The 27,664-nt window shown below is 42.6% G+C and overlaps 1 protein-coding gene across 2 annotated transcripts in view; it reads right to left on the reverse strand.

Moving 5' to 3' along the window:
• Positions 1-21,484, reverse strand: part of VEGFC (vascular endothelial growth factor C) — a 54,231-nt gene extending 32,747 nt beyond the window's left edge. For both annotated transcript variants that reach the window (XM_056855464.1, XM_056855463.1), the window contains exon 1: positions 21,326-21,484. In XM_056855464.1, the coding sequence (XP_056711442.1) occupies positions 21,326-21,484 (159 nt within the window). The remainder of the gene's footprint in view (positions 1-21,325) is intronic.
• Between the last annotated feature and the right edge of the window lie 6,180 nt (positions 21,485-27,664).

A 27,664-nucleotide genomic window follows, 5' to 3' on the forward strand; every position in this document is an offset into this window, starting at 1 on the left:
TTTTTCCCCCAAAGATGCTGATAGTGCAGTCCTAAGCAGAGTCACAAACTTCTACGTCTGTTGAAGTCAATGGGGTTAGAAGGGAGTCTCCCTTTTCATGATTGCACTGTAAAATAAAATTATGTAATACAGAGAATTATGAAATCCAGAGAATTGTCACGATACAAAGGAGCAGCCTCTATGGCCAACTCTAGTTTATATTCCTTAAGATTTGTTTCACGTGCCATAACGTCATCTGTAGTGGCTAACTGAAATTTATAGCTTAAATCCAGGTTAGTAGATTTTACTCCCAAAGTCAGCCTAGCAGTTGCTCCTTACTCTGGATACAAACTGTTCAGGTACACTATAAATGACCTTAAGAGACACAAGTTAAAATTTCCTTCAGCATATAGGAAAGAAGACTATTATTCTAAGAATTATTTACTTATGTTTATATTTATTTATTTTTCTGCCCAATGGGGATCCAAAACGGTTTGCTATATCATTCTCCCCTCCTCCAGTTCAACAACTGTGTGAGGTACATTAGGTTAAGTGAGAGTAAATCACCAAAGGTCACCCAGTGAGCTTCTGTGGCAGACTGGGGATTTGAGCCTGAGTCTCCCAGATCCCAATACAACACTCTAACCACTGTACCATTCTTGCCTTCACAATTTCTCCTGTCAGTCCTTTGAATCTCACAGAATCATTCCAAGGCTTCAAAATGATTTTAAAAGGCAATCCCAGTCTAGTCCCAAGCCACAACCAAGATCAGCAGTAGTTGCACCACAGAGTATAATCCGATACATAGGTAGCTCACACAGAGTCAGAAACTGCCAACAGCACACTTCTGCCAAGAAGACTCAAGTGGGAGCGGCACCTTCAAACATCTGTATACAACTGGGACTACAATTCCACAGACTGTTAGGTGAAGAAAACAGAGTTCAAAAACTATTCACTCAGGTTTCTAAGTATTTTCCCACACAGACTTCTCACAACCATATCTCACAATCAGTCAAACCTCTAAGGAAGGTAAAGACCATAGATACCTTTCTTCCATCAGGGCAACAGAATCTGTTCCATCTTACAATGAATATTTCAATATCTATTCCATGCTCTTTACCAACTCCAAGAACAGGAACTGGAGAGCAATACTGCGTTCTGCGGCATCAATTTTGTTGCTGTGCCCGCCATGCTGTACCAGAATTCCAAATGCGCCCACAATCTCAAAAAGGTTGGGGACCCCTGAGATAGATACATAGGGTTCAGGAGCCAATATGGAGGCAAGAATACAGCAGGTATTCCATGTCACCTTAGGGAAACAGGTTAGGGACTTGTGAGGGGAGTGAGGGAAATATTCCAAGGGACAAGCTCATCCTGTTTCCCTATGCTCAGATTCTTGGGCTTAAGGAGAAGTTCCAAGTTATCTCTCTCTCTGAGAGAAAGCCTGTAAGTTTAGTAAAGCTGTGGGTGTGTGAAACTGTAACTGTGATAGATAGATAACCAATAACCAATATCTTGTTACATTCCTTGCCTTATCCACCAAACAACTGAACTCTTCTAAAGAGGATAGAATAAATGTATTTTGTGTGTGTGTTGTGAAAAGAAGGTGTTGGTGTGAATCACTCCAAGATAAGGCTTTGGCACTTTCTCCTTTAACTTTCAGCAATAGTTGTCTTCAGTATTTTCTGCCAGTAATATAGCATCATTGGCATATCTCAAAATGTTAATGTTCCTTCCCCAAATTTTCACACCACCTTAATCTAAATCTAATCCAGCTTTCCTTATGTTATGCTTTGCATACAGATTGAAGAGCTAGGGAGATAAAATACATCCTCATCTAACACCTTTGCCAATTTGGAAACCATCCTGTTTCTCCCTATTCTATCCTAACAGTAGCCTCTTGTCCAGAGTACAGGTTGCGCATCAAAACAATCAGATGCTGAGGCACACCCATTTAAAACCAGCCCCTGGAAGTTAACAAAGATTTCAGATATAATGGAGAGAAAACCAACCACATTTTATTGCAACAATATAACATAAAAATCCACTTAGCAAGAATCACATTTGAAATACTTTTCATGAGCAACACCATCAAAATTGTGAAAGATACATATTTTCCTTTCTTTTAAGGAAGTATCTGTTACCAAGAAAACATACTTGATTCAGCTAGTATGTAATATTTATGCCACCTGTCTGTTGACATTTGCTTGGCCTATGTGATGAGTTCAAGACTCTGAGCGAGAAGGATGTTATATAATGCCAGAATAAAATAATAATAATAATGCCTATAATAAACGTTACATACCATTTGCAATTCTGGATTGCTTATAAAACTTTAACCTATTTTATTTTTAGGGACATATCTTTCAGTGCCTCATGTTTACCAAAAGCTGTTATAATCTAGTGGTTAACAACCTGAGCATTAAGCTAGGAGTCTCAGCTCCTCCATGAGTTTGCTGGCTGGACCATCAATTCACTCTCTTTTAAATCTCAGATCCTTTGTATTCTATTAATATCGACTTTCCTTTTAGTTCCAGGATTACTAAAGTAATGTGAAATCCTTTGAATACTTAAGACTCTCTCTCTCTCTCTCTCTCTCTCTCTCTCTCTCTCTCTCTGTGTGTGTGTGTGTGTGTGTGTGTGTGTGTGTGTTAAGTGCCATTAAGTCACAGCTGATTTATGGTGACCCCAAAGGGTTTTCAAGGGAAGAGACGTTCAGAGGTGGTTTGCCATTGCCTGCCTCTGCATGAGCTGAGACAGTTCTGAGAGAACTGTGACTGGCCCAAGGTCACCCAGCAGGCTTCATGTGGAGAAGGTGGGAATCAAACCGGGTTCTCCAGATTAGAGTCCACTGCTTCTATCGACTACACTCCGCTGGCCATACAAATATTAAGGGCAGGTGTAGTCCCTGCATACCTTTGCAGGAAGTGCAAAGACCATAAAAACACTTGCTACATCACTAAACCATGCTAGTTACTTGGCACATATTGGGATAGCTGAGTAACACTACAGAAAATATGGTTTGTATGTGCATAGAGGAAGGGAGAAACAGCTAATGCATCACCCTGGGTAGTATTCCCCTCATCAGACTAGACTGGGCCGTATGTACTGCCATTGCTTTGGAAACAGGTATTTTAACAAATCTATTTAGCAATTTCTGATAATAAGCATACAGAAAAATAAGCAATAGAAAAAATCAGAGAAAACATTTTAAAATATGTCTTAAAACATTTAATAATAAAAAATTCTGTCACTTCTGCATTTTCCAGAAGTGACTTGATGTTTGGCTGTAGCGCCCCATTTATATTTGTGGTGTGCCTTCCTGCTGTGCTGATGAATATCTTTCCAAATCTGGTCAAGTTTAGAAGCCAATATAAAATTCACAATGCAAAATTCAAGAGATCAAATACAGTGCCAGGTCATTATTACTTTTACTGTAACTAAATGAGAATGGAATGTTTCATATAGACATCGAAATGTTTTATTAAATAATGTTAAATATCCTGAAGGACAAAGAAAAAACTCTTCAACAACACTTTAGATGAATGAGGAGAGACTAGAGTAGAATCACTATATGTTTTGGAGGATTAATTTTTACACAGGAGAAGGCATCACATTGTTAAAGAAATAAGTCTATTTCTGATGTAATGAAAAAGGATAGCTTTGTAGAAGTGATGACATTGTTCTGAAAATAGTTTGGGATGAAAAAGTCCATAATAATAGCAATGCCACAAACAGGCATAGCATACAAAAATGAAAGAATATTTTTTCCTAACGTTACTTGAGGTTTTTTTTTTTTTTTTTGCAAACATAGTTAAGCAAGAACATCATGAATCTTACAAAGATTTCATTTGAACACACAGGTTTTTTTTTTAATTAGGTAACGGCTAAGGATAGCCCAGGATAGCCCAATCTCATCAGATCTCAGAAGTTAAGCAAGGACAGCCTTGGTCAGTATTTGGATGGGAGACCACTAAGGAATACTGGGGTTGCAATGGCAGAGGCAGGCAATGGCAAACCACCTCTCAATGTCTCTTGAAAATCCTACCGGGGTTGATATGTCAGCTGTGACTTGATGGCAAAAAAAAGAAAGAAGGATGGCTATATCTGTGACTTGCACAATTTTCTTTATAATTCTTTAAAAATAATTATACTTGTAAACAATTAACTTCCAAAATTAATAAGTGGAAACAAATAAACAGCACATATGTCTGTCTCTCAGCGTATCTTGCCTGTGATAAAGCTGAGTTCCACAGTATGACAAAAAATTACAATAAATTCTAGAAATTTTATCCCAGATCTGGAAGTAATTAGTTTACTCTAACTCAGGGGTGGGGAACATCAGGCCCGGGGGCCATTTAAGGCCCGTGAAATCATTTGGTCTGGCCCTTTGTGGGTCCTGGCAGATCTCTAGTTCAGAAGGATCTAAGACTAGCGATCCGCCCCCTCCCGCAGACAGGAATAGCCTCTATTCAAGGCAGATGTGAGTTTGTTTAGCCTAGAAAAGGAACCTTTTTTTCTCCTTGCAGAAAAGTCGTTAGCTATGGAGCTGCTAGGACCACCCAGGAAACCGTGTTAACCCTTTCTCACTGGGGTTGTGGAGAAACATATTCCCTCTGTACTACAAGAGGGCTGGGGGAGAAAGTGGCGACAATAGAGGGGTTAAAAGGGGCAGGGCCAGAATGTGTGTGTGTGTGTGTGTGTGTGTGTGTGTGTGTGTGTGTGTGTGTGTGTGTGAGAGAGAGAGAGAGAGAGAGAGAGAGAGAGAGAGAGAGAGAGAGAGAGAGAGAGAGAGAGTTCTTAGCCAGTGTGTCCTTATTTCATCCCTGCAGGCGGAGGTAGCAGGAGCCGGCTGTAGAATCCGGCCCTGACCATGCAGAGCAGGAGTAACTCTGGCATGCGGCTGGATGGCTATGCCCAGCTGGTGCAACAGACCATCCTGTGCCACCAGGTGGGCAAGTGTACCACAGGTTGGATGCCTGCCTGCTTGCCCATGCCGGGGGGGAGGGGTGTCGTCTGAGGCACCTGCCTGCTTGGGGCATGATCGGCTAATTTTTAAGTTGATAATTTTGTATGGCCCGCGAATGATGTTATAAATATCCAAATGACCCTTGGTGGAAAAAAGGTCCCCCATCCCTGCTCTAACTGAATTGAAAGAAAAGGAGAAAGTAATATAGACAGGATGGGTTTAGGCTTCATGTTACTCTTCTCTCAAAACAGTGACAGCCTATCTATGTTTTAAATGATAATGTGAGCATTAAATCTTTTTTGGTCTGCACAGATATTGTGCATTATTAAATTATTTCAAGTACTGAATTTGCTTACGAGCTACCTAATACTGAAAGCATCCATAGGGAATGTAGAGTGAGCCATCATTATGTCTTGAATGGTACACACTACGGATGTGAATTCAATATATTTGAGCTGAAAAAATGCCCTAAAATACCTTACTCTTTTTCAGCTACACATTAGAGAATCTCCGATGCTAGATGATTATCCTGATCCAGAAAACATCTTACATTCTTACAATGTGCTCCTTGTTTTGGAGCTCTTCAGGTGCCAACCTTACATCTCAAAACTTTGAAAGATAATGACATTCACAGGAAAAGTAGTTGTACTTTTAATGGGATGGAGTTTCTGTTGAACTTGGGTAGTATTGAGAGTTAGAGACTTGCCAGGAAAAAAAATACAAACTAAAAAGTGAGAAGATCTGCCTCCTCCCATACTCAAAAACAGTTTCTTATTACAGCTACTCTCTAGATCTAGAGCAGCATTGGACAATGGAAGGAAAGGTTACATGTAAATGTTTGGGTACACACAGAATGTACATGTCTTTATACATATGCATGCCTGTGAGAGAAGGAGGGATTGAGTGGTTCTGAATGTGAGAGATCTGTTTTCTTGGGTAAAGCACACCGTCTAAGTCAAACCTAACATAATGAACTCCTGGCAGAGAAAGTCCCCTTGGTCACATTCTCTTTGCTTCAGTATGTATTCATACTTCTTAAAAACACATATGCCAATAACAAGACACAGTATTGGCGATAAAGTCCAACCAGTATATTTAAAGTAAGAGAAAACAGAATTATATAGCTCTGCCCTTCATATTTTGTAAGACTCCATTCTACCCTCACAATACAATTGACTCTTATGACTGGGAATTTTAAGGTAATTATTCCATTGTGGACCCTTGCAAAATACTTGCATCTGCACATTTTGGCACGGTTGTAATTTGCATACCAGTTGAAGGATAGAATGGCAGCTGCCATTTCTATCTCAAGCCATTCGGCTGTCAAGAGTCTGATGCTTATGAACTGGAAATCTCAGTATACTTTGACAGTTCAAGAGTGCTACTGTAAATTGCTGATTTGGAAAAGGAAAGGCCCATTCTGAAAACTGCTTAATAACTTAAAAAACAAATTTCCCTCAAGTCCTCTCTTGAGAAAAAGGACTAATTACTGTCACTTTATGGTAGCATGCATCTTCATAGACAAATGCCTATTTAATCAATTCTGTTCAATCTGAGTCCATTAGTAACCATCACAAATAGCTCTGTTATGACAAAATGCATTTGGGAGAAATTCTATTCATTTGGAAACATCCTTACTCAAGAAGTAGGCAAGATGTCTATCAAACTGCAAGGAACTGCCTGTCAGGACCACAGTTCAGTTTAGACAACACAAGGTACCACTGAGTATAAACTGTCAACTGACAAAAATGTATACAAAGTAATATGAAGTCATAACATTTTAAAGTAAGTGGTATTTATATTGAACATCTGGGACAAAAGTAGGCAACCTCTTAACCCACACTAGGGGGAAAAACTTCAGAGGGATTTCATTAATTTGCACATCTGTAATCACAACTAATCCACAAATGACATTTGCATTATGGGATAGACAAGGAACCCAGCTGAGAATCCAGGACGTAAAACTTCTAACTCTTCTTCTTTATTCTTAGTACCAGCTTTGTATTAGTGTATTAGCCAGAGGAATACACAAAGCAGGTTGGCTGTGGAACAGCAAAACATGGTTTGGTTTCCATGGAACATTTCCACTCACACAAGAGCTCTTGAATGAGTGTAAATACAAGAAATCATTGCACATAGCCCTTGCGCTGAGTCAGCTTAGTTGTATCCCTTCTTGTGTTTCTGCATACCCAAGACATAGTGTAAGGAATATTTTAGTAACTCCTGCCACTAATGACCTTATTTGATCAAATCATATTCAAACCGGATAAACATACAAATAGAATTATATTAAGTATGACATCTCTTCCAGGATCACATGGCAGGATCCAACACGCGGATTCCAAAAATTAAGGCACCCTTCTACTAATCAGTACTTTTAATACATACATTTCAACATGTTATTTGAAGAGGGAACACTTATATTCTCGAAATAAAATAAATATATAACATATACTAAATTGACTCCTGTTCCCCTGACCTACCTTATATAACAACCTTAGAATTTGCTGCATGACTTTGGCAAATAGCTGGTGGGTTGCATTTAACATGTTGGATCACTAAATGAGCAGATCTATAATTCTACCCCCACCCACCAACTAGTATACACTAGCAGCAGAAGACTGCTATTCATGATGGGGTGGAAGTGGGGGGGGGACCGCAGCACTCATTACAATCTCAGTCATTCTTGTTAGACATAATTATATTATAGAATGTGTTTTCCTGGAATGATCTAGCAAACATGTTGGGTTAACTAAATATGCATTCAGTTTTATGTTTGTTTGTTTGTTTTTTGCTGGCAAAAACATTTGAAGTTCAGAAAGAAACTGCCTATACTGAGAAAAGTTAAATACTACAGAACACGCTTTCAAATATGGGGGAAGCAGAAATCCATATCAGCATGCTTCACCTGGGCTTTTTCTAGTCACTGCCAACTACCTGCTGTTGACTCATTCTACTTGCCCCAATGTCATCACCATTATTCTAAGTTTAAAGTCATTAGCATCAACATTGCACTTTGCTGTGCCTTTCTATCCAGGTAACCACAGAACATGTCTGTGCAAGCATGGTGTAGTGGTTAAGAGCAGTGGTTTGGATTGGTGGACTCTGATCTGGAGAACCAGGTATGATTCCCCACTCCTCCACATGAGTGGCGGACTCTAATCTGGTGAACTGGATTTGTTTCCCCACCCCTACACATTAAGCCAGCTGGATGACCTTGGGCTAGTCACACTCTATCAGCCCCACCTACCTCACAGGGTGTCTGTTGTGGGGAGGGGAAGGGAGGGTGGTTGTAAGCTGGTTTGATTCTTCCTTACATGGTGGAGAAAGTCGGCATATAAAAACCAACTCTTCTTCTTCTTCTCTGTCTAACATCTGGACAGGTTACATAGCCAGGATTGCCTGTTCACTTTGCTGATTGTTCTGCCTCATGCTGGCCTGGAAAGAATACTTCAGTACTGCAGAACCTGCTAACCATGGTGCAGTGGTTAAGAGCAGTGGACACTAATCTGGAGAACTTGGTTTGATTCCCCACTCCTCCACATGAGCAGCAGACTCTAATCTGGTGAACCAGGTTGGTTTCCCCACTCCTACACATGAAGCCTGCTGGGTGACCTTGGCTAGTCACACTTCTCTCCAAACTCTCTCAGCCCCACCTAATTCACAAGGTGTCTGTTGTGAGGAGAGGGAGGGAACGTGATTGTTAGCTGGTTTGAGACTTCTTAAAGGTAGAGAAAATCAGGGTATAAAAACCATCTCTTCTTCTTCTATCACCACCACTATGTCAATCAAAGTAATCATCTGGATTGTTTTGGGTCATATAGGTCACACTTTGGAACCCAAACAGCAACTTTTCTTGTAACTGTTACAAGCTTAAAACATTCCAGAATGATGAAATGGGTTAAAAAGCTACATTGCAACACAAATCAAGAATAAAGCCAAAGGATCTGCAGAATATTTTAGCCAAAAATCTACAGGGAATTTCATTCTGAAATATGTACAGAGCTGTCTGGGGTTATGAACCAGTTTCCACTTTTCTTTTATTGATTGCAAAACATTTGGACAAATATAGAATAAAACCAATATTTTTATAAAGCCAAAACCTCCACTCTCTTTATTAGCTATATTTAAGCGTAGTTCTACCTAGTATATCATCCAGATCTCAGACATATGTATATGAAAATTTAAAGATGCATGTGCACACATGCGTTTAACGGTGGGCAATTCTGGTATTTCCCAAAGCAAAAGTGAGTAGAATAGTTCAAAGATATAGCTACCATGGCTTGACTAGCCACCAGGGGGCACTCCTGTGGCAAAAGAATATTCTATAATAGCAGATTGGCTAATGTAGAAAAGGAAGGTGTTGGATGCCAAACTGTTAAAAGCAGCTAGACATGTGGCCACTTGGAATTGGTTTAATAGCAAAGGCAGTTCCAGAAAGAATCTGGTATGTATCTGCATGTGAGAAACACTCTAGGAAAAGAATCCAAAAAGATGTAGTATTTCCATTTTGTGCAAGTTATCTAGTCCAACAATGTCCTACACTGAGACAGGATTTCATAAAATTAAGCCCGCTCCTCATTTTTTTACCCATTGAAACCACTCCTGATTACAGTCTTATCATCAGCCTCTTGAGACCAAGTTCATGGTCCATGTACAATTATTTTTAATGTTGATTAATTGCAATTTATAGAGTGCCAATTAAGCAGCGTTTTTCATGCCAATGCTTGTCCATCTAATATAAACAGAATGAAAATAGTTTATTATGCCACTAAAAATAAAACAAACTACCTGAACTATTTTGGACCATATCTGTCTCTCTTTGACACCTCTCAAAATGGTAAAAAAGTGACTGTAACTTTAAGAAAAAGATGCCCTCAGTGGCCATTGCTAAGCAATCACAACAGTATTCAAGCCTCAGTTTCTGCCCGGAAAAAGATGGGTGATGGGACCATTCCAATGCTGTTTTGTCCTTTGAGTGAGGACTAATTGGGGCCAGGTCCAACAGTAACTATCAGGTGACTTGCTACCACCCAACTTACAGGACTCACCCAGGACTGGCTGCTTATTACTGTTCAACAGCAGCCACTCTACAAAAGCCAGTGTGGTGTAGTTGTTAGACTTTCAGTCTAGGATCTACTTAGAGCCTTCATTGTGGTGAAAGGTGGGGAATAAATAAATGAATAATATGCATAGCAGAAGATGGCAGATAAAAAGGTAGCTTGGTTGGTGGGTGCAAGGAGAGAAGGAAGTAGGGAAAGGTTGCCAGTAGGGGTAAAAGAGAAAATAGTGTGGGAGAGAGATATGGTAAAATTAGGTGTCCTCTGCAAGTCCTTACAGGTTCCTCACCCCACAACTGCACCCAGACCAGTGGCAACAGGGCCATAGCGTTCCCAGTTATAGGTTGCCAGGGGAAGGGAAGAAGAAAGTTGAAGCTGGAGGTATAGATAAAGTAAGGTTGGCTGGTGAGTGGGAAGCAAGAAAAGGGGAGAGGGTATGAGGGCTTCCAGGGAGGAAAAAGCAGACATAGTGGGGGAGGAGGAAATGAGATTCCCCCATAGTGGGGGAGGAGGAAATGAGAAGTCCTTGTATATCCCTCACTTGTTTATAATATATTTATATTCTGCTTTTCTCCTCAATGGAGACTTAAAGCAGTTAACAATTCAGAGAAAGAAAAATACAACAGAAGAAACAAGAAAGGGAGGGGAAGCTTCTAGTTGCCAAGCAGTTCTTTTCTCTTCACTAGCTGGTCTTCTGCTGAGCTGATACTCGGCTTGCACCTCTGGGCATGCCCAGTCCTTAAACAACTGTGTGTAGAGAAGACAGCAGACTCAGTGAGATGTTACTCTTCTGCTAACTAGCAGGATTTTCCTTGTTTTTCTTGATTCATTGTTGTTCAAGTTGCAAATTAAGCTGCTCACGTATTTCCTGTCTGTCATTCTTGCTAACAAAGCCCATGGCAACTTTTAAACTACGAAGTATACTTATATGCCTCTTCATCTTGAATGATGATGATGATGATATACAGCACCATCATTGTTCATGGCACTTTACAGAGCATTGTAAGTGTAAATAATGCTCCAGACCCTGCCCCCAAGTATTTTACACTATAGAACAGACAACAGAAAGACAGAATTACACAGGAGTCCTGTAGAATCTTAAAGACTAACACAATTTATAACAGCATGAGGTATCATGAATTAGAGCTAATTTCTTCAAATTTCTACCATTATAATTCCAGAGAGTTAGCCATGTTAGTTTGTTGCAACAAAACTGGGCATGAGTCTAGTAGCACCATAAAGACTAACCTATTGTCTTTGGCTGAGTAAGAATGGAGCTTCTATCCTGGATCCTATTGCACTGCAAGATTTCATAGTGCCCTTATAAAGATATTCAGAGATAAAATACATTCTCTAAAGAGTGTCAGAAACAAACAGAACTTGGTAGCTTCTTTCCCACAGTTTATTAATACATTTACTTTTTACACTGTACAATAACAAAATAACTTATACAATAACAAAATAACCTAGGGTGGAGGGTCACTGTTCTAGGTGGGTGGTGGGTTCTAAGGGTACTTTGAATATTATTATTTCATTGTATAAGGTTGTGTGTGTGTGTGTGTGTGTGTGTGTATATATATATATATAGTACAAAACAAAAGAAAAAGAAAAATACAAACGGGTGCATACAGAATTATATATATATATATATATATATATATATATATATATATATATATATGTGTGTGTGTGTGTGTGTGTGTGTGTGTGTGTGTGTGTGTGTGTGTGTGTATATATAATAACAAAATAACCTAGTACTTCACAATAACCAATAACCAATAACCAAGGGTGTCTGTAGAAATAATTATAGGAAAAGGGAATTGTATCAATTGTAACTGCAAATCAAATGAAGACATATTCTTAACAGATGATGTTTCCCGCGTTCTACTAGGATCCAAGATTTTAGGATTTTAACAGCAGATTATTTTTTCCCTTTAATGTCTAGTCCAACTGTCGGTACTTAAAAATAGCTTACAGACTAAAAACACAAATAACAATTCACTTTGTTTTTTAAGGAATGATGAGAAAAACTTAACACTGATATTGAAAAGAAAGGATTTTTACATTTACTATGAAAGAGAACCAGACAACATCTGTTATTATTTCCAATTAGTTTAGTGTAAGACTTGGGGAACTTGGACCAGTTGCTCAAGATGAGTACATAACACCATGTTCAAGTGGGCCTGGTCTTATTCAGTTAGCTGGTAGCAAAAGGTGGTGCTGGAGGACTAATACATGAGCACAAATACCAAAGGGTCCTTCCTGTAAGGTTCTATCCTGTCCCCAAATCTTCTCAACATCTATATGAAATCACTGAGGGAGGTCATGTGGTGAGTTGGAGAGAATTGTCATTAGTTACATTAGTGTTGACACTTAACTCTACTTTTCCTTTTCAGCAGGTAAGAAAGTGGACATTCTGAACATGTATCTGGAGGATACCCGAATCAAATAAGGGGCAATAAATTAACTACTGAGATACTACTGGTCAACAAGCACCAGTAAGTGCTATTTTTCAGTTAGGGTGTGCTCTCTATGAAAAGTCTAGATCAGTTGCTCCAAATGGACATACAAGTCTCATCTACAGCACAAAGAGCTCTGATCATACTCAGACTCAATTCCTGAAGTGCACACTGCTTCGAGCTGTAATTGAAGACTGCCTGTGAACTTGCTGACTGATATATTGGGTTGAGAATTCATCTCACCAGTCTTACAGGGCCTACACTGACAGTTGCTTTATTTCCAAGCATAATGTGAAGCATTGGAAAGAGCTTTTGAATCATAAATGGTCTCAGCTTATATACCTTAAGCTTTGCCTTCTTCCTGCCTTTTAATTATTTTTACTTTGCTCTACTTCCAAAGACTCAAGGGTGATGTACATTATTCTCTCCTCCTCCTCTATTTCATCTTCATAACAACCCTGTGAGGTAGATTAGATTGAGAGTCTAACTACACACACAAAGTGCTTAGGTCTGCTACAAAAGTTTGCAATAAGACATTATAAGTTTCATGCTTGGAACTCAAATCCCCAGGCACAAGGGACCCCAGTTTAGATCATGACACATGAGGTGAAATCCCATGCAATTTTCCTAGCCTGAAATGGCCCTGGGGGGTGTTATTTGTCCTGTTGGGGAAACCTGATTATATTCCATCAACACAAGTGGAGTACCCAATGGGGCAAAAAGCGCTCCCAAGGCAATTTCAGACTCGGCAATGGCATTGCAGGAAAGCATAAGCTCTGTCTTCCCATTCCAAAGTATCCTTATCCAAATCAGGCCCCTGTGGGCCTGGGATCTGAGTTGCAAGGAGGGGTGCAAATCTTATGAAAATCCTCAGGATATCATGATTTTGTAACATATAGATAGATCCTAAGACAGAATAACTGGCCCAATGTCACTCAGGGAGTTTCACAGCTAAGTGGGGGGAACATGAGTTTCCTGATCAGAGCCTGGCAAATACCCTAACTCCGTGTTGGTGAACCTATGGCACGCGTGCCACAAGCAGCACGCCGAGCCCTCTCTGTGGGCATGCACGGAGCCCTCGCGTCTGCCTAGGTCTGTGCCGTGTTGCCATGGTGCGGTGCTCCTTCTCCCCAAGCCCATGCTCCCCAAGCCTGTGCTGACGCTGGCGCCCTCCCTCAAACCAGGGAGAGAGAGATTCAAGGGGGCACACACCCCCAGGCAGAACGGGCGAAAGCCCCCTTTGACTTCCCCCCCACCCACAGAAACTGCTCCCTCCCCACACACACACAGACTCTGCTTTCTCCCCCCCCCCACACACACACAGGAGAAAAAGTATAGATTAAAGCCCCCAAAGGGGTCTTACTGTGGCTGTCTTCTGTTCCATTAGGAGGGGCTGGGAGGAGGACTGGGTAATCCAAGATGATTCCATTTAAGCAGGGGACGTTTTGCTCTGGAGATGCATACAGGATGGGGTGATCCATTCATCCCAATAGGGAAAAGGGGAAAGCCCATATCTCGGGGGCCCCTGACCCAATGTTTACAAAACTTGGGGGGTCTCTTAAGAAGCCTTGTCTGAAGCTCCGCTGAAGGTTTGGGGTCTGTACCCCCAAAAATGCGCCCCCTGCAGCCACAGAAAGAGAAAAGGGGGGGAGCCGATATTTCTGCCCCCACTGAACCCATCTTTACAAAACTTGGGGGGTCTCTTAAGAAGGCTCGTCTGAAGATATCCTGAAGGTTTGGGGTCTGTACCCCCAAAAATGCGCCCCCTGCAGCCACAGAAATGGAAAAGGGGGGAAGGGAAAAGGGGTGGAGCCCATATCTCAGGACCCCCTGACCCAAAGTCTACAAAACTTGGGGGGTCTCTTAAGAAGACTTGTCTAAAGCTCCGTTGAAAGTTTGGGATCTGTAACCCCAAAAATGCGCACCCTGCAGCCATGGAAAGGAGCGAATGTGCACAAGCATCCCCCCACACACACAAGGATTTCTCTCACTCTCTCTCTCTCCCCGGCCCGGCCCAGCCGCCCATCAGCTAATTCCTCCAGTGCTCAATCCTGACTGATTGGCCAGAAGAAGACCCAGCTTGGCCACTGATTGGCCGGGGGAGGAGAATGCTGCTTACTGACGGTTATGCTGCTTACTGATGGCCCCGAATTTGCCGGATTTATTCATGAACTCCCGAACTCGCTGAATTAGGCTCCCCCGGTTTCCCGCCATTTTTGAGTTCGGTTCGTCCTGAACTAAAAACTGCCGAATCAGGGGAAATTTGGCTGTTTTTCGGTTCGGGCCGAACCGAATCGACAGCCCTACTATGATTCTATGATAGAGGAGTCTTCCTTGCCCTTAGCCAGCCCAGCTTTAAGCCTCTTATTTATGCAAATTCCCCAAGAAGGGAATATCAATAAAAATATGTGAATGTATGAGTTGTTTTTTTCTAAATTAAAACCTCAGTATTCAGGTTAAATTGCCGTATTGGCACTTGGCGATAAATAAGTGGGTTTTGGGTTGCAGTTTGGGCACTCGGTCTCTAAAAGGTTTGCCATCACTTCCCTAACTACTATACCACACTTGCCTGAATGTTTAAGCTTATGTTTAAACTTATGTTTATAATTACCCTCTTATGTGCATCCCCATGTCTTGAGGTGAAGTGGGTCAAAACCTTTTCTGTAGTGGTACCATGTCTATGAAACTTCTTCCTGGTAACTATTCATCAGGCACTTTCACTGCTGCCTTTTAGGAACCAGGTGAAACATTTTTATTCTCCCAGGATTTTAGTGATTAACTTTTTTGAGGTTATCTCTGTGTAAGTACAGTTAGTTTTAGTTCTGTGTTGCTGACCCAGGGCTAAGTTGGGTTTCAGTTGCTTTTTCCCTGCCAACCCCCCTTTTAAATTAACAATAAAACTCGGACACAATATTCTTTTGGATGAATGGCCACAACTTTATTTGGCTAACAGCTGTTTGTGCCTTGGCGTGGCATGGGAACTGGAAAAGGTATCAGCCACCACCTTGCGAGCTGATAATGAATTCTTCCCAACGATCCCACTGGGAGGGCTGGAAAGGATGGCGGAGCTGGGAGAACACCTGGGCTTCCGCCACTTGGTGGTTCCCCCGCCACTCAGTAGAGGCTCCCGCCTGTTGCCCCCGAGCTGGGCACCCGAGCCTCCTTCAAAACCCCTTATTGAGGTCCCCAAATTGGCATAGAGGGGCACGCAGGCCACTCGCCCCTCAAACGAATCCAGTCCCATGCCTACACCGCCAAGTTGTGACAACTTTAACAAGCAAACTTTAATATAGTGAAGGGTGCGTGGGACAAAGTTGAAGACAGACCGCTCTTCCCCGCCTGTCAGGCTCCTTTTATAGCCCGAACTGAGCCTGGAGCTGGGCTGTGATTGGCTGGGCCCCATCCTTGGGCTTCTTGCCTTGTGGCCGATCTTTTGCCGCTCCAGCCGGCCGCCCTGCCTAGCAACAGCCACTTTCTCCCCTGCCCGGGTCCCCAACCTCGGCTCCAGGTAAGCCTGGGGCCATGTGTTTCTGATTTAATAACTTCATTTTTTACCTGATACTAAATCCGTGTTGATTTGTATTTTGATATTATCTTCTTCTAAATTTACTACTGCTGCTTTTATTATTCCCAGTTCTGGTTGTATAGGTTTTAATTAATTGCGAAGCATTAGCTTTTCCTGATTGTTTTGACCTCATTTTTATGAAGGCATATATAAATAATTAAAATCAATCATTAATATAGGTAAAACACTCAGCATGCCGTTAGGAATGTTTACTCAGAAGTAAGTCCCACAAAGATGAAAGAGATTTACCTCCCAGAAACTGAATACAGGATTGTAGTTCTAGCTTAATAAAACATAAAAAACACCCAAATAAGAAAAACAGGTGCAATTTGGTAGAGTGCAACTACATGTGACAATCTATGTTTTTTTAAAGTGGATCTGCCCTAATCATATATAATATGAAATGAGGGGTGGAGTCCAAACTGAAATAAGTGTACAGGCAACAGATGATGGATGATCCTTGCTTCCTCCAAGTCCCCCTCTTCCAAGCACTTTTCTCCCAGCTAGGTTCATTTCCAGAATATGTCCTGCTAAAAGAATAGTGTCTGTAGAAACAGAGACCATAAGAGGTAAATCATGCTAGGGATTCAGTGCACAAAATCTTTAAATCCCACTCTTGAAATCAGGAGACAGACTCCACAAGATTGGATCAGATCTGCATTTTAAAATCAGATATGCTGCTGCCACATTTTCTTTGGCCCTAATTCTTTTAAAGTAACAAACACATATGTTATTGATTTCTAAACTTTAATATTGATCCGATTATGTTAAATATATTACTCAAGAAACAAAAAAGTAGATTTTATTGACAGTGTGCTGTACAAGTTCATCAGTTGCTTGTTTCTCAGGCCCAAACTACACGTTCAAGTTTTTTTAATGAGCTGGGTCCAGGGAACCAGGATGCAATTCGGTTTATCCAGACCCAAATTGGGTTCCCTGCAGCCTCACAGCAGCAGCAGGAAATGGCTTTTAAAGGATAAAGAAGAGCCCAAATGGGCTTGAAACACTTCCGAGAGAGAGGAAGGAGAAAGGGCTCCTGCCTTTCCTCCCCCAAGCCATTTTCCCGTGCTGAAACAGCGTGGGGTGGAGTTATTTCTCCATTTTTGCTGCCCCACATGGAATAGCAAAAAACGGGGGAAATAACTCCCTCCAACACTGTTTCCATGCGGTAAAACAGTTTAAAAAATGGCCCAGTGAATGAACTGGGATGATCCTGAGGTGGCAGCATTGTTGAAGTCAAACAAGCAGGGACCTAACCAGGGCCAAGATGGGAGACTAGAATGAGATGTGTATGAAAAATAAATACATGCTAAATATGTCGTTTTCCAACCTAATAATCTCCTATGGAATTTGGGAATACCATTCAGAAGAGACAACAAATAGTTTCCGTTCTTTTTAACCCTGCAGAGTACCTCCTTATAAGGTTCTGTCTCAAGCTCTCAAAATAGTTACAGGTTAACTAGTGAGAAATGACAGATTTTTCAATGGTTATTTATCCTTTCCTCAGAGATGATAGCATCTGAAAGCTATACATTATGATGATGATGATGATGAAGACGAAGAGTTGGTTTTTATGTGCCGATTTTCTCTACCTTTTAAGGAGAATCAAACAAGCTTACCAATCTCCTTCCCTTCTTCTCCCCACAACAGACACCTTGTGAGGTAGGTGAGGGTGAGAGTTCTGAGAGAACTGTGACTAACCCAAGGTCACCCAGCTGGCTCCATATGGAAGAGTGGGGAAACCAACCTGGTTCACCAGATGAGAGTCTGCCGCTCATGTGGAGGAGTGAGGAATCAAACCTGCTTCTCCGGATTAGAATCCACTGCTCCTAACTACTACACCATACTATGAATATACAAATCATAGGGTTGGATCCAGACTTTTTTTTTTTTGCTCAGTCTCACTCATTTCTCCTCCAGCTAGTCATGCATGGCTTTTGTTCATGCAGATCCCATGACGTCCCCCACAGTTTTTTTGGTGGTAAAAGGGGTCCCCATCCTCCCTTTTCAACAGTGGAAAAGCTGGCTAAATAAAATTCTTAATTTTGATGAATGGTGCAATGATTAGGAAAGCAGATCGACATTCTATCTCTATATTCAAAAAGATACAACCCAGTTAGTATTAATATGGGTAAAGTATTTATGCCTTGACCTGGATGGCCCAGGCTAGCCTGATCTTGTCAGATTTCAGAAGCTAAGCATGGTCAGCCCTGGTTAGTATTTGGATGGGTGACCACCAAGGAATACCAAGGTTGCTGTGCAGAGGAAGGCACTGGCAAACCACCTCTGTTAGTCTCTTGCCATGAAAACCCCAAAAGGGGTCACCATAAGTCGGCTGCAACTTGACAGCACTTCACACACACAACGTATTTATAGAAGGGGAGGTGGCATAGTATAGCGCAGTCTCATCAGATCTCAGAAGTTAGTACGTTCAGTACTTGGAAAGGAAACCACCAAGGAAGACTCTGCAGTGGAAGGCAGTGACAAGACTCTGCTTCTCACTTTGCTTGCCGTCCTCTTGACAGGACTCCATAAGTTGGCTGCGACGTGATGGCACTTTACACATACAATATATTTATACCAATGGGAATAAACTACTCAATATTAAATGTATAGATGGTATAATATGGGTAGGTATTGCTTATTTAGCACATTTTATCTTGCTCTTTTCCCAAAAAGTTCAGGACAGCATACATGCTCACAACAACTCTGAGAGGTAGGTTAGGCTGAGAGTAACTGGCCCAAAGATACTCAGGGATTTAAGCCAACATATCCACAGGCCTGATCCAACACTAACTGCTACTCCACACAGGTTAAATATGGTTGCAGATATACTACTCAACAGCTAAAAATATGACATAAGGAAAAGGTAAAAGTGAAAGCCTAATATCAATAAATACACAAAGCCCTAAAACACTACATTTTAAAATGTGAACTGAGAAAAGTAATTTTACGTTGACAGCATAATTGCATTTTCCTTGAAATAATTACTTACAGTTTACTTATCTAATCTTTTTTTTCCCTTCAGAATTTCCCTTCAGCCTTCTTTCATCACACTGGGACAAATACGCAGAATAAACAGGGACTAAATCCTTCCAATTGTTTTCACTTGAATTGTTCTACTAAAATCAGTTATGCTAGCCAGACACATCACAGTCAAGGTAACAAAACTGCCCAATCAGGACCTGAAGGAATGTATGTATAGCTCCCCACGCGTACACAGAACACAGATTTTTCATCCCTAACAAAAATCATTCAATCTACTTAATGCCCAGTATTCCACTGCCTTCTCGGTTGATGTACATTTCACTTCCTTTGCTTTATTATTCCAGGTTACTCACAGAGTCTCTGAATTTCATAAAAGTATAGAGCATAGTGACAAGTTCCTACATTGCTGATGTAAATGTATTACCTCCACGCTGTAAGAAACACTTGCAAAGTTAAGTCCTGTCTTATACTCTTCAGTTCTTGCTAAGGGCTCTGTAAGACTGTAGCAATCACAAGACCAACATTTAATGTAGTTATCCTGCAAATTTCTTAGAAATTCATTATAGCTAAAGTAATCAACTTCAGCCTCTGTCAATGGACATGTACACTTCTAGGTAACAAGTTCCTGTAGGTTCCTTCTGTTCTTATATTTTGGTAAACATTTTGGCAAATAGCTTTCTGTAGGAAGCTGGCTGCATGTTCACACACACAAGGATCACAGAAAACAAACACCAAGTAAATCTTTATTCTGCAGTGTGAGGTGATTAGCTATTACAGCTAAAACTGACAGCAATATCTGGAAATGTCCAAGGGCTACAGTTTGCCCAGAAACTTATTTTATAAACCTCTTTTTTCACTTGATAAAATGACAGCAAATTAAACTAAAACTAAGGCTTACAATATATATTATGCTCACATCTTGCTACACTTATATACAAATTGTATTTTCAAGAATCTGTTATTGGCAACTAAGAGTTTTATGGACAGCACTTTCAAATAGAAAGGTCAAGTTAATTTCCTGAAAACCAAGTTGTTGTTTAGAAATTACAACTGCTTTCAGAAACACCAAAGCAAACTGTAGAAAACAGAAACACCCTGGATTTATTATTTCTTTTTGTGAATCTTCATTGCAGTCATGTTGCCAGACACACCAGTTTCCCAAAAGCCTTTCAAAGTTTTTAGCCAACAGCTATTCAGAACCAAACTGGAAAGTTTCAGCAACATACACTTCCCGTTCCCAAGAACACAGACAACAGGCAGTTCCACACTGTTGCCCTTGATAAAGGAGCTGGGAAATCCTACTACCTTCCAGGATCTACTAACACAGCAGTCCCCGCAGACCAAGTCCCTCCTTTGCTAGCTAGCTCGTAGGCTAGACTGTGCAGTTTATGGGGAAGCAAGGGAGCTTCAAGCCCTTATCTGTCCTTGCAGTACTTTAAAGTCCTATGAAAACATTAGATAAGAGAAATAACAGCTATTACTGATCCAGGCATCCTCAGGGGCGAAATGGCTTGCTTTAATTGTGCAGGTCAGAAGTCATCCATTGAGTTTGTTTTACCTCACTGTAAAGACATGACTGTATGGACCAGAAGATCGAATATGAACTTTATATATATATATATGTTTACACTCACTGTAAAGACATGAGTGTATGGACTGGAAGATCGCGTATAAACTTATACATACATATACATATATATACATATGTGTGTGTGTGTGTGTGTGTGTGTGTGTGTATATATATATATATATATATATATATATATGTTTATACACTATCTTCTCTCTCTGTGTGTGTGTAAAAATGTGCAAATACAGATCATCAACCCCAAAATCAGCAGGCTGAAACAGCCAAAAGTGTCAGAAACCCAACCTTCCACAAAAGCCCCAAACCTCTTGCCCTAACATTCAGACAAACGCACCCTTTGCAGCAGAGCGCGACCCTCCACCCCGAGCATCTTGCGCTGCATCCACGCCGCAACAGTCAAACTCCGCGTGGGTCCACCCGACCCCCTTCTCTTCCCATTCAACAGGAGCGCAGCGGACCGGCCGTCTCCAGGCCCCGCACCGAAGGTGTCCGCCGCAACGCACCTCCCCCTCCCCCTTGACCGCTCTTTGATCCCCCAGCTATGACAGGGTGGGTCGAGGGGGGGGGAATAAGCTCGTCCCCATCGAGCGATCCGGTCACATGACGCCCGGGGAGCCGAAGCGGCGGGCGGCCACCTCGAGCCGGCGGGAGCAGCCGGGGGGTTCGCGGGACGGCGGTGGGGTGGGGTGGGGGGCGAGGCGAGGCGCGCCGGCTTACCTTGGCCTCCCCCAGCTCGGGCTCCTCCTCGTCGTAGCCCTGCCCGGATTCATAGGCAGCGGCCGTGGCCGGCTGGCGAGCTCCCAGCAGCAGCAGCAGCACCAGCGCGGCGGCGGCGGCCAGACAGCAACCCCGAGAGCGCAATCCCAGCCAGCGCATGGTGCAGCGAGGGGGGCGGCGGCGGGGGGGGGGGGCGCTTCCAGCACCGGGAGCGCGGCGAGGTCCCTCCCGCTCCCTCGAGCGGGCTCGGGGTCTCCGTCAGGTTCGCCCCAGAAAGGGCGCGCGAGCTTTCCTCCCCCAAAGCCCCAGGAAGCCGGACGTCCGACGCGGCTCCCTCAGGGCTCAACGGAGGTGGCCGGAGATCCCGAGCCAATGGAGATGGGGGGGGGGGGCGGAGGGGAAGGCTTCCTCTTCGGCCCCCCTGCGCGGGGACGGGACTAGATGGCGACGGGGCGCGGCGGCGGCGGCGAGGGGCAGCCGCGCGGGGTCGCCTCCTCCTGGCTGCCCCGGGTGCGGGGAAGGGGCAGCGGCCGGCCGGCTGAGCAGCGCGCGGGCATGGCTGAGGCGCCCTCCGCCTGTGCCTCCGAGGCGAGTGAGTGGCTGGAGACGGGGGGGGGGAGGACGGAGGGCGCCCGGGCGGAGGGCGTCCCCTCCCTGTCCCCTCCCACTCCTCTCCCTCCCTCGCCTCCCGCCTTCCCGGACTCCCTCGCGAGGAGCCGCTCGCTTGCCAGGCGGACGGGCGCGCGCGGCGGCGGCGCCGTCCAAGGGCGCGTGAGCGGCTCCCGCGCTTTTCCCGCGAGGAGGAGAGGGGCCGCCTCCGACCCGGCGGCGCTCTGCCGTCAAAGAGGGCTGGGGGTGGGAGCCCCCTGCCCACGCGCAGCCAGCGTTGGTCGGAGAACACGAGTCTTCTCTGAGGGGTGGGGTGGGCACCGCTTGGGCGATTCTTATTCGCCACTAATTCCACCCGCACCAGGCCAAATAGGTTGGGGAGGGCCTGTGGCTCTGTGGTAGGGCGTCTGCTTGGCACGCGGAAGGTCCCAGGTTCAGTCCCCGGCATCTCCAGTTCAAGGGACTAGGCAAGCAGGTGATGTGAAAGACCTCTGCCTGAGACCCCGGAGAGCCTTGAAGAGGGGCTGTGGTTCAGTGGTAGAGCACCTGCCTGGCAGGCAGAAGGGTCCCAGGTTCAATCCCCGGCATCTCCAGTTCAAGGGACTAGGCAAGTAGGTGATGTGCAAGACCTCTGCCTGGTGAGACCCTGGAGAGCCTTGAAGAGGGGCTGTGGTTCAGTGATAGAGCCTGGCATGCAGAAGGGTCCCAGGCTCAATCCCCAGCATCTCCAGTTCAAGGGACCAGGCAAGTAGATGATGTGAAAAGACCTCTGCCTGAGACTCTGAAGAGCCGCTGCCGGTCTCAGTAGACAATACTGACTTTGATGGCCCAAGGGTCTGGTTCAGTAGAAGGCGGCTTCATGTGTTCAAGATTCCCCAGGCTACAAAGACTTGGGATAGCTTGCCGTGGCTACCTTGGTAGGCTACTTGTAGACAAGGCAGGGGGCATATTATGTCCTTCACGGGATTGCCCATGCCAGAAGAGACTGCTGGGGTACATTCTGTGCTGACTTTTGACCACCTGTCCAGGTGGCTTTTGGGAAATGTGTCCAAAGCAGATTTTTTCACCAGGTTCTATTTAGGTCTTCCAGTCTACCTTCTATTGGGGAATTCCAGAAAGACCAATGGTATGGTACATTACTTTAAAGAATAAACAGGCATCTTCGTGACATTTTAAAGACTGTTCAAATTATATTCCAAAATAAATGCCATGATCCAGAGCTACTTCTTCAGAGTCTCATTTCATGCACCAATGTTTATATCGGAATAAATGTTGTTAGTCCTTAAATTTTCCACAAGAGCCAACATGGCGTAGTCGTGAAGAGTGGCAATTAGGGTTGTGCAAAAAAACAAAATCGGTAAATTTTGGGTTTTTTGGGCTTGATTTTTTAGTAAACCCCAAATAAGCCGAATACCCATACTGTTAAATATGGGTATTCGGCTTTATTTCCAGGTTTCCCGAAAATATTCGGGTCCGTTATAGTCTATGGGGAAAAAATTTAAAACCCCTGTGGGGGCATTTTTGGAGGTAGAGTTCCCAAATTTTCAGGGTAGCTCCAAGGGACTCTCCTTGCATGAACCTAAAAGTTTGATGAAGATTGGGTCAGGGGTCCAATTTTATGGGGTCCCGAAGGGGTTGCCCCTCCTCCTTTACATTGCTTCTCTATGGAGGGGGCGACCCCTTCAGGACCCCATAAAATTGGACCCCCTGACCCAATATTCACCAAACGTCAGTGTTCATGCAAGGAGAGTCCCTTGAAGCTACCCTGAAAATTTGGGAACTCTACCTCCAAAAATGTTTTCCCCAGAGCTCATTAAAAATTTCCATAGGGAAAAGCCTGGGGAAAGCCAAAAAAAGCCAAATACCTATTCGGCGATGGGCTATCTGGCTTTGGCTTTATTCCCAGTTAATACATATGCACAACCCTAGCGGCAATCTGGTGAACCAGGTTTGTTTCTCCACTCCTCCATGTGAAGCCTGCTGGGTGACCTTTGGTCAGTTGCAGTTCTCTCAGAATTCTCTTAGCCCCACCTAACCTCACAAGGTGCCTGTTGTTGGGGAGAGATTGTGATTGTAAGACACTTTGAGACTCCTTAAGGTAGAGAAAAGTGGGAGTATAAAACCAACTCTTCTTCTTTGTCAACACTTGTGCTCATTTTTCCTGTAATAGACCAACACATCTGTCGACCTAGAATTATAACCATGGAAGATAGTAATGCATTCTGTGTGGAGCTGCCCTTGAAGATAGGTCAGTGGTTGCAGCTACCACAAAATTCTGTTGCTTTCCTGTAACAGAGTAGGCTACAGAAGCATTTTGATTTCTTTTTATTATTTGTACAATAACTGAGCAATGCAAGATTATAAAGCCCAAAAGCCCTTTTGGTTATAAAGGCCAGTGTACCTTAGGAGCAGGTTCCTCCATGTGTACTTCCCCATTCCTTTAAGATAAGCTGAGCATACCCTTCTGTGTTCTTTTCACTCACAAGGTAAGACCTATAAATGTCTGAGACAAGGCTAGCCTGATTTCGTCAGATCTCAGAAGCTAAGCAGGGTCAGCCCTGGTTAGTATTTGGATGGGAGACCACCAAGGAGTACCAGGGTTGTTATACAGAGGAAGGCACTGGCAAACCACCTCTGTTAGTCTCTTGCCTTGAAAACCCCATAAGGGGTTGCCATAAGTCGACTGCGACTTGACGGCACTTTACACACACACACACACCACAACTATACCATAGCTGTCTAGGAAGGTCTTTTATTATATTTTACTTTTTGAATTATGTATTTTAAGATTAGTTTTATAGTGGAACACCTATAACACACCTCATAAATAAATGTTCTGGGTAAATATGGCCACTACATAAACACTCCAAAACAGGGCTTGTAAATACCAACTAGGTGCAAAATGTCTATTTATGGTATGCTTGTACACAGTCAACTGGTCCATCAACTAAACGTGTACTAATACCAACTAGAAGTGCTTACAGCTTCACAGCAAACCATTTTTGACAGCTGTGATCACCCTTGAACTGATCTCTTCATGTCACTGCCTGTCCAACTCAAGCAGCTGTTGAACAGCTTTTCAGCTGCATAGTAGCTCTAGTGGTATTGTTTCATGGCCTTTTGCCACTTTTGCTAGGTGAAATTGATTCTCTTCCAGGGTCATGGAGGTTGGGTCAAGTAATTAAAAAACATGAAGAAGAAGATTTGGTTTTTATACTCTGCTTTTCTCTGCCATAAGGGGCTTACAATCACCTTCCCTTCCTCTCCCCACAACAGACACCTTGTGAGGTAGGTGGGACTGAGAGAGTTCTGAGAGAACTGTGACTAGCCCAAGGTCACCCAGCAGGCTCCATGTGGAGGAATGGGGAATCAAACCTGGTTCTCCAAATTAGAGTCCACTGCTCTTAACCACTACACCATGCTGGTAAGGTGGAAAACTATAACTCCCATAAGACTGTGTGAAAATATACAGGCACAAAATAATGGTGATTACACGAATTTAGGCAAACACCAAATGGTAAATTGTTTTTTAAAATACCCTAGTGTTTGCTTATAAATAACTGGTTTGATAATTTTTTAAAATAATTGGCCTTAAAAGGGTGTACTTCTGCATAGCCTCTACTAGGGTTGCCAACCTCCAGGTGGTGGCTGGAGACCTGGCAACCCTAGCCTCTCCCCCCCCCCCTGCCGGGAGATCTACACCTGGTATGGCCCCAAATGAAGTTATAAATGTGCAAATGGCCCTTGGCAGGAAAAAGGTTCCCCACCCCTGATTTAAACAGTACAATCAACTTTGGTGGACTATAAATACAACAAGTAAACAAATAAATACATGCAACATACCTAACATCAATTTTTTCGCCTGTAATTTCTTCTTGAAAACGGAGAATTATAATATACAAGAAAATAAATGCAAAGTAATGGTGAACATATAATATGTTATTTTATAGCTGAAGCTGAACATAATTCACAAAGGCTTTGCTAGTTCTACATAAATTTATTTTCAGAACACAAGCTCAGCATTTGGTAAAACCAGATAAACACATTTCTGGAAAGCATTGCATATTCTATTACAGCTATGCATAGCACAAATGAATCTTAAATAGAACAATTTTAAGCAGTTTTCTCCATTAAATCTTGAAGCACTGTTATTAAAATCCAAGTCTCAACTTCTTAATCATGTTTGTGTTTAATGTACAAGGTACGTCTATCAAGCACATACTTCTGTAGTGTCTAGACATACCTGATATGGCCATATGTTTTGTACAAATGCATAAAGACAGAAAATGATAGTTGAGACAGAGCCATTTCAGAAGCAGGCTATATCAATGATAGGAAATGTCAGATGGGCAAAGAAATAAGGAAATATGAGCTGAAAGGGCAGAGGTGAGATGTGAGGAGACATATCAACCATGATAGTGGCACCATTATTACTGTTCTTTTTCATTTGCAAAACATATGGGACAAAATGCTGAAAAAATAAAGCAGTTAAAAGAGTCCCAGATGGTGCCATTTTACATTTGTTACATACAAAAGTTTGAGCCTTATTTGAATTTCATACTGCTTATACATAAAGCATAATTTATAGAGCACAGTTTGTTTATTTTGCAGCACAGTTCTTAGAAAGTTCTGGAATCTTGTGATATCATAAATATTAACTCTTCTAAAAAAATCTAGCATAAACCTCTGTGGACCTCTGGTGAACTGGGTTCTAGTCCACAAAAACTTATGCTAAAGTTAAAAAAAAATGTTAGGAAACTTTGAAGCTGCTCCTAAATTTGGAAATATTTTTAGAAGCTTCCAGATGGAGGAATCTAAAAATGTAAAGTGCATACATTCAAAATGACTGACTTTGAAATGTGTATGTGTTTATGTAAATTGTCAAATTGATAATCCTTATGACAATATTGGTGGCATAATCTGTTGTACAATAACTGTGGCAGTAAACTAGTAATGATTCCAACTAATCCCACAACCCACGCTAGTGAGGAACTCTTCTTTGAGTATCTCCACTTACCACCACTGAGGAAATTGTCATTTGGAAATCATCTTACGCAAATTACCTCCAGTGAGTCTTCTCTTGATTTACTCTAATCTTTTAAAAAAACTGTTTTGAGAACAATTGCACAATTTTATTTAAAACAATAAATATATGGGAAAGTAAAGATTTTTTCTGATGGTTCTACTTGAAAGAGTTTATAGCAAGGAAGGGCACTGTTATCCCTAATACAATAATGTTATCCCTAATAATGTATGTCACATGACCACGTGACTTGAATACTTAAAAATGATGTCAAAATTTGTCAAAGGGTCCTACATAAGAAATGAAGTACAATATGATCCCAGTTAGGGTTGCTAGTTCTAGGCTGGGAAATTCCTGGAGATATGGGGGTGGAGCCTGGGAAAAGTGGGACCTCAGCAGGGCATAATGTCATAAAGTACTCCCTCCAAAGCAGCCATTTTCTCCAGGGGAAGTGATCTCTATCATCTAGAGATGAGTTGGCATTCTGGGAGGTCTCCATGCCCCACCTGAAGGTTGGCAACCCCAGCCTCAATTGATTTTGTCCCCTTTGTTCCTTATTTGCAATTTTATATCAAAATTTCCAATAGTGTGCTCATGTTTTTCACATTAGAAACCAGAAAAGGAATACTATAAATGCAATATGCTTACCATAAATGATGGAAACTTTCTTGTCCATGGTTTGGCAACTAAAATGTGAAAATTATCAA

This window comes from Euleptes europaea, chromosome 9, assembly GCF_029931775.1.
Source record: "Euleptes europaea isolate rEulEur1 chromosome 9, rEulEur1.hap1, whole genome shotgun sequence".
In the NCBI taxonomy this organism is placed as follows: Eukaryota; Metazoa; Chordata; class Lepidosauria; order Squamata; family Sphaerodactylidae; genus Euleptes; species Euleptes europaea.